Source organism: Filicampus tigris, chromosome 15, assembly GCF_054856515.1.
Source record: "Filicampus tigris isolate MCC_2025a chromosome 15, RoL_Ftig_1.0, whole genome shotgun sequence".
NCBI lineage: Eukaryota > Metazoa > Chordata > Actinopteri > Syngnathiformes > Syngnathidae > Filicampus > Filicampus tigris.
In genome coordinates, this window is record NC_141231.1 from 19,121,733 (window position 1) to 19,132,652 (window position 10,920).

A 10,920-nucleotide genomic window follows, 5' to 3' on the forward strand; every position below is an offset into this window, starting at 1 on the left:
TTTATGCGAAAATAATATTGCGAGGGGAAAAAAAACAAATCCAAATTATAGGACAGTTGTGTTGTTATGGGAAAAACAGCACCCAAAGGTTTGTAGGAAACAAGTTGAACAAGTCTCCATATATCCAAACTACGAGGAATGTCCCCCAAAAAGTAAAAATACAAGACGAATATTTTAATCAAACAACAATAACGTTAACGATATTCCATAAGAGTATTTGCCATTCATGACATTGAAATCAAAATATGTTTGTTTTGTTTTTTTATTTACAGAAGTCAACATGTTATAACCAAAAACTTTCTGGAAAAACTATCATAGTAACAATTCAATTAGAATGTTTTGCACATAACAGCTAAATGAAAATGAAGTTGTACCAAAATGAAACAATAAACAGGTCTTAAAGATGCCATTGTATTGAACTTCAAAGTTGAATGTTGAATTTACTCCATTTTATTTCATCAGGTGGTTGTACAAAATAAAGTCATCTGGATCCAGATACATTTAAGGACTACTTAAGAAATCTACCTGGATTCAGATGATGATATTTCGTGCAACTACTTGAGGAAATAAAATGGAGTAAATTCAACATTCCATTTTTTTTTCAGTGCGCTTGACAAAATAAAATTGAGTAAGTTCAACCTGCCATTTTCTTTTTCAGTGTGGTTCACCGTGCGATGGAGCCTGCGTGCCACACGTTGACAATCACTGGCCTATACCGCATGTAGCACGCACACCTCTACAAACAAATGGCAAACGTTGCCATTCATCTCCTTGTTGCCGAAAAGCAGATTGTGCAAAAAAGAAAAAGAAATGAAACATTGAACAGCTGGACGTGTGCGCTCAAAGGTTTTAGGGCAGTGATTCTCTGTGTGTGGTACGCTGGCTCATTCTAGTGATCTCACTCAAATCTTCAAACTGCGTAATGTTAAAGTGGCTTCAACTTTTTGCGAAGTGCATTTTGGAGGGTACAGTTTACTTGTACTTTAACGTCAAAGTGACTTTTTCGGCTTCAGACAAAAGCGCGTCCGACTAACCATCGGAAATGTGCTGCGCTCATAGAATGGCACAATGCCTCTTGCGTTTGTAGTGGTTTTGCTTGCGGCAGAAGGCCAAGGCCTTCTTGGTGGCCTCCCTGAACACGTCGTCCACGTTCTCCTGGTACTTAGCCGAACACTCCAGGTAGAGCTCGGCGTTCATCTGCTGCTGGGCGGCCAGGCCCTGCATCCTCCAGCAAACAGGAGCACATTAGAACCCAGCGCATTACAATGGCGAATTTTTTTATTTTATTTTATTTTTTTATTTTTTTTTCACCATTCATTTGCATTCATATTTTAATATTTGATTAGCCAATTCTTTAATCGGATAAATACTAAATTGGTGAATGTAGATGTAAAAGTGATTTCTCTAAAATGTTGTATTTTATTACTAAAGAGTTTTACAATATACAATTATGTAATGAGAATTATTTTAATAATACATGTAAACTAGTTCATTTAAATGAAATAATTGATTCAATTTTTATACCGGGTAATAATGAATGTATTCATAAATGATTGAACAATATCATGTCAAATTGTCTGTTTTACTCATTTTTCCAACAACAAAAATCAATGAAACAACTGTTTTGAGAGAACTGGATAAAATACATACCAAATGAAATACATTCATTACATTTGTTCATTTGAATAATTCATTGTCAAGTCAATCCTTACAATTGTGATTGATTAGCAAATTCTTTAAAGGGGAAGTCAGCTGGCAGCAAGTGGCAAAATGGCCGCCCCCTGAGATGGACAAAAACGGCTGGGCTTGACTATTTAACTCCTATTCCACAAACGCAGTAGCAATCAGAATGCCGTGTTTCGACTAGTGGGGCTGCATACAACATATTATTGGAAAGAACATTTTGGGGTTGACTTCCGCTTTAACTCATTCACTGCCATTGACATATTTATTTGTCTTTTCACAGTCCAGCCATTCGATCCCAGGAACGTATTCATATTTTTTTCAATGTTATAGATGCATTTAAAACGGCTTATATTCATACATTCATTTTGTATTTCAGTCTATCAAGCAATTATTTAATTATCGATGTATATGTGCGCGTTAATCAAGAGAAATTTTATTTGAATAATAATAAATTCGCTCTGATTTGCATGTTGTTATAATTCATTTGGCAACTCCCTTTGAGCCATTTGTACAATACATTAAACCAGAAATGTTAATTTTGTTTGACAAATTATTTAGTTTACCAGTACTAATACTGATTGATTTCATTCATTTAAAAAAAAAAAAAAAATCGATAAATGCCCTCGAATGAAATCCTTTTAGGGGGAAAATGGCCAAAAGCAACAAATATTCCAGGACCCTTGACAACATTTTTCACATTGCGTCATTTGTCTTAAACTTAGCCCGATATTTTGGCCGTCATGTCGTCCTCACCTGCGTGTACGTGACGGGAGCCTGGTTGACGGCCTTCAGCCTCCTGGTGCACTCTTTGTCCTTCCTGAGGTCGGTCTTGCAGCCGATCAGGACGACCGGGACGTCGCGGCAGAAGTGCTTCACCTCCGGGTGCCACTGAGCACATCCGCAGTTTGACCTTTTTTCGAGCCACTCAATCCCGTGACGCATGTAGACAAACCGGGATTCGCACTCACATTCACATCTACGCACAATTTGGAGTATTCAGACACACTAACAGGCATTTATTATTAGTAGTATTATTTTTGGGTGGGGCGGTATAAAGTGAACCCCTATTGAAACTGAAAATGACATCACAACTGCTCACAAGGACCAATCGCAGCTCAGAAAACAGGTCAGCCGTGATTGGTCCTTGTGAGCAGCTGTGATGTCATTTTCAGTCGACAGGAGACAAAATGGCCGCCCCCTGAGATGGCTAAAAAGGTGTGGATTTGGCTGTTTAACTCCTATTGCACAAACGCAAAATGAATCAGAATGCCGTGTTTCAACTCGTGGGCCTGCTGGGAACATATTCTTGAAAAAAAATATGTTTGGGTTGACTTTCGCTTTAAACAGTTCTAACGCTCTTATGCTGTTGCTCCTTCTATGGCATTTTGCATTGTTTGTTGGCATTAAGCTGAACAGACTTATCCAAGGTAAAGCTATGGGGATGGTTTAAATACAATATATACTTCTCTTTTGTTTCAGGCCTCTATGTTTGTCATTATTTGGGTGTGTAAGGTTGATTTTCAGTCAACCCAAAAATATTTTTTTTCAAGAACATGCTCCCACGAGTTGAAACGGCATTGTGATGAATGGTGCGTTTGTGGAATACAAATTGAGCAGCAAAATGCACTCGTTTTTAGCCATCTCTGGGGACGGCCATTTTGTCACTTCTGTCGACTGAAAATGACATCACAACTGCTCACAACGACCAAACGCGGCCGACCCGTTTTCTGAATCTGAGCCGTGATTGGTCCTTGTGAGCAGTTGTGATGTCGTTTTCAGTCGAAAGCAAGTGACAAAATGGCCGCCCCCAGAGATGGCTAAAAATGAGTGGATGAACACTTATTGCACAAACGCAAAATGAATCTGTTTCAACCAGTGGGCCTGCTGGGAACATATTCTTGAAAAAAAATATGTTTGGGTTGAGTTCCGTTTTAACGCTGGTGCATAATGACACCCCTATCCCCCGATTTGGGATGGATCTTTTTTTTGGGGTGGGGGGGGGGGCGTATTACACACCCCGCATTTTACGGTACCTTAGGCGCGTACCCTTGAGGGCACTGCCCCGATGACTAGCAAACAAGCAATAGGACACCTAAAGATAGAAATTTGGCACCATTTGTCTGACAGCGCACGCAGACCCGAGAAGAGGAAGTGGCTTCGCAGCCTGCTTTTCAGCTCAAAGTCCACACCAAAAGCAGCACACCATTAAGTTAATCATAACTGAAAGAATGCACGGCACTCCAAACTTGAAATTCCCGTTTGAAGAGTAGCTAAACACAAGGACGCACATACTTTCCCTTTGGCTGTGCTCCGATTTGCATCTTTTACCTTGATGGTCACATTGTCAAAACTGGTGGGGTTGGTCACGTCAAAGCAGAGCAGAATCAGATGGGCCTCTTGGTACGAGAGCGGTCGCAGCCGGTCGTAGTCCTCCTGGCCTGGAAGCACAAACGTGACGGCCGATTGTCCGGAAACACGCAAGCGGCGGGCCGCGCGCGGAGATATGACGGCATGCGCATGCGTTGCGATGTGAGCGTACTGGAGATGCACACCAAAACCACATCCTGGCTTAGACTTCCTCTTTGCAACGATGCAAAGGCTTTTTCTCTGCGCGCCAATTTACAACAAACAGAAGAGATGCGCGCTCAGCGAAGTGACTGAAGGTCGAGCGGCCATTGGCACGGTGGCCTTTGCGCTTGAAAAGAGGTCACCATCGGTTTGCTTTCCTACCCAAAAATGTCAACGCTGAAGTCGCTTAAGTTTCCTCTGCTCTATGTTTCCATCATCTCCAAAGTGGAAATGCTTAACTTCGAAACAGCATTGGAATAGTTTTGAGCTTTTCATTACAGGCAGTTTTGAGTTCGCTTTTTTTAGAGCGAGTTTGTGAGTTTGTACTAGGTTGGTTATTTTGGGGAAAATGCTTTGTTTTAGTTTGGATTGTATTCGTTGTAGAAGAGAGAGATTTTGTTGAGTTCAAATGATCAATCAGCTCATCAGGAAGCTTTGCAAAATTCCCATCCTGACGATTTCAGTCAGGTGCGTTGGAAGAGGACGACATCTAAAACAGGCTGGACAGGGACTCTCAAGGACCCGACGTGGGCATCCCCGGTTTAGATGAACTCTCACAAGATGTGCTGTCATCGCTCTGACCATTGTTTGAAGTCTGATGTTTGAGTCGTACTTTTTCTGGCAGTTTTCAACTTTGGAGGTTCCTTTCCAGAGCGATCATGACAAGCTCTTCGCTTCAAAAGATTTCTTCTGAGACAAACCCTCCACAATGTTGGGTATGATTCAGTTCAAAAAGAAGTCACAATAGATTAGATATATTACGCACGTGTTTCTGATGACGATGATATTGTGGCGCCAACTTTGACAGTGGCCACTTCCCTCCCCTGTAAGTATTAGGACCAACTAAAGAATCGGTCGCCCAATTTCATCAGTCGATATGAGCTCTCATAAAATGGGGGGGGCTTGGGGATCGGGGTCTGCTGATTCATGCTACATGGTTGCAGTTATTTTCTAAAGTGCTCAATGAAATGAAGTGGAGTAACGAAAGTCTGCTTGCTTACTGCTACCGTATATTGTGAAACGCCATAGGCAGGCTAATAGAAATGAAGCATCAACGGCGTGACCATTACGCATGTATGGATGGACGGACACAAACGGTGGCACAACACATGCAGACATAATTTAACGATACTTACAATGATAGATTCTTTATCCTCTGCAAAGAACGACTAGTACTACTGCATCTTACTGAGGAGTGACCGCCTCCATGTATAATCATGTCTGTATTATTGTGCCCTCCGGTGGCCGAGGCACACGCACCAGTAGGAGCAGCTCAATGTCCAATGAATTGAGGGGGGATAAAAAGGAGGCAAAATTCATTCATTGAATATTCGATTCTTTTTTTTACCATGTCCAATATTATCGAGGGCAGTTCTCAACGTGTAACAAACCGCACTCCAAAATATGTCTTTAAATGACTCACCTGCTGTGTCGTACACGTTGAGCTTCACTTCTTTTCCTCTAAGGACCACGGTGGTGGTGTATTTTTCAAACACTGTCGGGGCGTATTTCTATTGAAAAATGTCAGATTTGCGATGGAATGTCCGTCTTGATATGACAAATGTGACTACAGTATTTGTCAGTGACCAGAAAGGGCAACACATATGATCCTCTTACCTCCGGAAAGTGATCTTTGGCATACACCATGAGAAGAGACGTTTTCCCACAGCCTCCATCTCCCACAATGACTATCTTGAGTTCCTCGCCCTCCCTGCCCCTGCCGTTACCAGCGCCGGCATCTTTATTTTGTGTCATCCCGTTTGTAAAAGAATCTCCCAGGACCGGGCGACTCCCTCAGTCAAGGCCTCGCATGGCAAGGAAAGTCTGCGAAATCAACACAGGCACAGCTCCAGGCTTGATTTACATGCGAGTCTCATCTTCTAGCACCTTTTGTCTGCTTACCACTTCCCCTTCCTGTCTACCCGACGAGAGATGACCCCTGGCAATTCTACCCCGCGCGCCGGTGTGCAGCAACCGTGCGCATGAACTGCACAGCACGCTGCGCCTCCTTCCTTTTTTTTTTTTTTTTTTTTTTTTTTTTTTTGCAATGGGTGGGAACGCCTTTTTTGTCTTATGCATCTGCCAGATGCCTGTTTTTACACGCAGTCCAGAAGCACGACAAGGTTTGCTAAGAACGAGATTTGGCTCCCTTTGAGCTATTTGTACAAATGTTGACTGCAACAAAAGCGGTGGAGTTTTGTGCAGTGGGGCCCGACGCATTTGAGCTGGCCTCACATGCGGTTTCGAAAAACAATTCTGACCAAAAGTCCCAAAACATGTAATAATACATTCAAAATGTTTGCTTCATATATAATTTTTTTTCCATTAAGAAAAAAAATTAGGAAATTAGAGGAAGTGTAAATGCCAAAAGGGGCCGGGGGGGGGGGGGGGGGGCTCATATGGTCCACTCCATTATTTATTCCAATCCTCTCATATTCGTTGCTTTTAATTCGCCACTTTTGCCTCCTAACATTGCTAAATTATTTTTTTAATTCATTTATCTCATTAAAGAATTTGTTGTAAATAATATGAAAGATGCTTTATTAACGAGGTAAATTAATCAATGATATAATAAAAAATATATTTTATGACATTAAAATATATATTTTATTACATCATTGGATATTTTTTTCTCCAAAATATTTTTGTCACAAAAAAAAAAAATATATATATATATATATATATATATATATATATATAATAACAATGATACATATACTGGCTTTTTTTGTTATAATTGGATATTTAATAGTAATTCAATTGTTACTTTTGAGTCTTGAAGGATTAAAGTAATTGATGTAGTAAATATGATTATTTTGAGTGATATGTTGAAATTTCAATATTATACAAATATTTATGTTTATATTTGATGCTTTGCGTACTTGAATTTGTGGCTAAAAAGGGCTGCATTTTGCTGCTTAACCCATATTCCACAAATGCAATATTCATTAGAATGCCATGTTTCAACTAGTGCGCCTGCTGGGAACATATTCTTGAAATAAATGTGTTTGGGTTGATTTCCACTTTAAGCACAAATTTCTTTGCAAGTCCATGCATGTGCATGTAATAATCAATTTCTAGCAAGAGTAACTTGTGGTTTGACATGACAAACACGTCTAATGTGATCTTTCTCAGCAGCAAACTGACTCCGTAGGTAAAGAATAGCAGTGTGTAACAACATGAACCCGTCACTACTTCCTACTTCCACGCTCCTCTGACAGGAGCAAGAGGGCATGAAGAGTAACGTTTAACATAAAGCTAATTTTACTTGTCAGCTAAGATATAAAAACCAACATACTGGACATTGTGAACTAACAAATAGTGCTGGTAGCGCACTCTGCCTCTGGACAATCTTAATTTACACATCATGAGGCTAATGGCATAATTGACTTCATTTACTGTCACAATGTTAATAAAATACACCATTGATCTTGCTGAAAATGGTGTTTTTTTCTTTGTGCATTCTCAGTCAACCAGGTCACGGTAATCCGGAAAAGTAGATGAAGGCGTCTGAACCCATGTTGAATTTGATGTGCTTTTCTTGTTTAAAAAAAAAATAACTATGGCAATTGTTCTATTAGGCCACACGTGTCAAGCTCCGTTCCTCAAGGGCCGTTTTCCGACGCGTTTTCCATCTCTCCCTGCTGAAACACACCTGATTCCGATGATGAGGATCGTATCAGGCGACTTCAGAGCTTGCTGATGAGCTGATGATTTGATACACGTGTGTTGCAGCAGGGACAGAAGGAAAGCAGGCTGGACACCGGCCCTTCGAGGACCAACTTTGACACCTATGTATTAGGCTAACAAACTCCAGTCCTGTGTGTCCCTAAGCTTCCAGCCTCCTGAATGGGATTTTGAAATACAACATTTGTTTTTAACACTTTGGAATACTAGTGGGAAAGGATGTTTTTCTGTGGGAGAAGAGGGTGCTGAAATGATTGTCAGGCTGTCCCTTTAAGGAAGAGACGACTTTGGCAAGCTATTTTCATGTTCTTAGCGTTCATGCTTAGGTGCTGAAATGTAAACGATTCGGTAGGTTGAAATTCCAAATGACCGAACATAGTAAACTCTAAATAAACAGGTAAAATAAACAGGTACAGTGAAAAAAAAAAAAAAAAAAGAGCAGCTAGTACTTAGTGGTGCTGTCACAAGTTTATTTGAAAATAGCAGACAAATACAGTACTGTAATACAAAACAAATTACATTTGCACGAGAAATAAAACAGAATCGCACTCGGCATTTCTTCAAACGCGATTGTAAGCTGATTATTCAAATGATACCGCTCTCTATGACCAATTACTTATCGATAAGAAGGGAGCGGTCGTTTTTTTAGTCGACATACAAAGTATCCATGTCCTTTTCGTCAAAAACGTGACCAGAGAGCAGCTTTTGTTCGCCGCGCAGGGAGGCAACTGTCCAAGTCGAGACACTAGGGTAAGGCTGCAGCCCAATCCGCGCTACAGCATTCCACAATGTTGAGTGGCGCAGCACTAATGGGCGCTGATGTTTTTTTCCCCCCAATTTTCAATGCCGACGGACAATAAGCGACTAACTGCTCGCTCGTGTAATAAAACGGTCACCTTGAGTACACACGCTTCTTCACCGGCTGGCTGTGTGCGTGTGCGTGTGTCCAAGTCAGGAAAAGCAGGAGGATTGGGGGAGGGTCGTTCAAAGCTCGGAGAAACGACAGCTCCCTGACCTGCTTAATGGCGGAATGCCCAAAATAAACACGGCGAGCTGGAAAAACAGGCCTCTTGACACACGCTTGGAAAGTCACACAAACGCAGCAGACAAGCACGGTTAAGTCGCGCCCGGACACGCCAAACCAGCGCATCCATTTTGTTTTAATTGCGTATTGTGTTTTCTGGCCTCCGGTGACATTTTCGTGGTTGTTTTTCCACCTCGGTCAACAACAGAGCCGCTATAGATCTCCCATGACCTAATATGGCAACAAGGAGGGGGTTTGCTGAGCCCGCGCGTTGCCACAGCAACCCCAGCCACAACTCTCAGATTACCGCCTTCCGCTTCTGCAGTGAGCCGCAACCGTCGCCATTTTTTATTGCCCTCTTTCGTCGATTCTTCGTCAATTCAGCTCATTCGTGTACGTCCATTCCAGTTAAAATGACACGTTAGGTAAAAAACGCCCTGTCTGGAGTGTGGAAACGTCGAGAATTTCCTCTCCTCCCTTCCCCTTGAGGTGCCCTTCCTCCAGAATGACAGAGGACCTCACCCACCCAGTCTGAAGCACAAGTGCGGCGCGCTGCATTGTGTGCGTGTGTGTGTGTGTGTGCACGCGCGCCGAGAAGCCATTTTGAGAGCGAGCACAGCTGAGAAACTGCTCGTCACTTTTAAACATACACGTTATCTAAATGACTATAGGACAATGGGAAAGCTGTGAAAAGTCCCAAGATTTTCCCCATTAAGATTCGCTTGCGTTTTACAGGCTTGGATTACATATTTTGAATACCAGCTGTAAGTCTACAATATTGACAAATACAAAAGTACTATGTTACATAAATTGCTATGGAAAACTGTTGATGAATCTAATTTGCCAAGTGTTCACTGTCCTCTTATGAGAATGCCACACAGTAGATTTAAAAAAGAAAACAGGCATAAGTGAGTGAAAAGTGTAAAAAAAAAAAATCAATTACCTTTCCAAACATTTCCTTGTAGTTTTAATATAGTTGATGCTTAGTGAGTGGTCGATGTGGAAGAGGGTTTTAAGGTTGATCTTATCCTGTCTTGAAGGAGAGAGAGAGAGAGAGGGAGATGGTTTGCATATTGCCCAAGCAGATGATGGTTGAAGATGCATTATTCACAGGCTGGGAGGCAATGGCAAGAAGCACTCATGATTTCATTTGATCTTTTTTTCTGTTTGAAAGAGCTCTATCTTTCGTGCTAATGGATCCTTCCTTTTCAGGAGACGTTTCTCCATCCCTTATTAATGACATTGTTGGAAGATCCGAAGATGGAGCTGAAATCGTTCCTCCTGCACTTGCGTCATGTAGGCCTGCTCACTGCATTTGAGGTAAATATCTTCAAGCGTGGTCCCTTCTTCTCTGGCTTGGGACGAGTAGACCCGTTTGGGGAAATTAAATGTGCCCTCGACGCAAGGTCATTTGGTTGTTTTAAATGGCAAAGGGGGGCATCACAAACCAATCCTGACCAGAGCAGTCCCCAAAATCCCATCAGTTTCTGTTGTAGGACAAAATGTTCAGAACCATTAATCAAAGCAGTTGTGTGCTGAATTAAATGGTGAAATTGTAGCCAACATCATAAGGCCACCAATGAGCAACACTGGTATTCATGTCGAGGCTAGCATATTGAATAATGATGCTCCAAAAAGCTTACTTGGTTTTAGGACAAGAATAGTTTAATGAGCAATAACGTGCATGCCTTATTCACATTACAAACGTGTTAGATTATCAGAAAATTGGACTTACTCATTGCCACTCATACAAGGCCTCAACTACACGTTTAGATACATTAACTGTGTTTTTCTCCCCCTCTCGGTCATCAAGCAGTTTATTTACATTTATTTTAAAAGCAAAAACTAGGATTATTTGGGAGTGCCATGTGGCCTGGCTTAAGACAAAGATGGATGATTCCGAGCAGAGGAAAAAAGGCTGAAAATGTTCACAGGGTAATTACATCCAGTACATT

General features: G+C 41.4%; 2 protein-coding genes across 8 annotated transcripts in view; one reads left to right on the forward strand and one right to left on the reverse strand.

The window, feature by feature from the left end:
* Positions 1–244: 244 nt before the first annotated feature.
* Positions 245–10,920, reverse strand: part of rhof (ras homolog family member F) — a 10,885-nt gene continuing 209 nt past the window's right edge. Inside the window, exons 1-7 of one of the 3 annotated variants that reach the window (XM_086052711.1) lie at positions 10,701–10,920; positions 9,909–10,452; positions 5,872–6,078; positions 5,678–5,765; positions 4,015–4,124; positions 2,440–2,574; positions 245–1,218 (exon numbers count right to left, since the gene is read on the reverse strand). The exon at positions 10,701–10,920 is cut by the window's right edge and continues 209 nt beyond it. In XM_086052711.1, the coding sequence (XP_085908837.1) occupies positions 1,054–1,218; positions 2,440–2,574; positions 4,015–4,124; positions 5,678–5,765; positions 5,872–6,009 (636 nt within the window). In that variant the 5' untranslated portion in view covers positions 6,010–6,078; positions 9,909–10,452; positions 10,701–10,920 and the 3' untranslated portion in view covers positions 245–1,053. Of the gene's footprint in view, positions 1,226–2,439; positions 2,575–4,014; positions 4,125–5,677; positions 5,766–5,871; positions 6,261–9,908; positions 10,453–10,700 lie in introns of those variants that run through there. The other 2 variants (XM_086052710.1, XM_086052712.1) reach the window with 2 other exon arrangements.
* setd1ba (SET domain containing 1B, histone lysine methyltransferase a) overlaps positions 7,988–10,920 on the forward strand; it is a 25,360-nt gene continuing 22,427 nt past the window's right edge. The window contains exons 1-3 of one of the 5 annotated variants that reach the window (XM_086052704.1): positions 7,988–8,231; positions 10,006–10,092; positions 10,178–10,285. The gene's annotated coding sequence lies outside the window, so the exon portion shown is untranslated. Of the gene's footprint in view, positions 8,232–9,515; positions 9,730–9,988; positions 10,286–10,920 lie in introns of those variants that run through there. The other 4 variants (XM_086052703.1, XM_086052706.1, XM_086052707.1 and 1 more) reach the window with 4 other exon arrangements.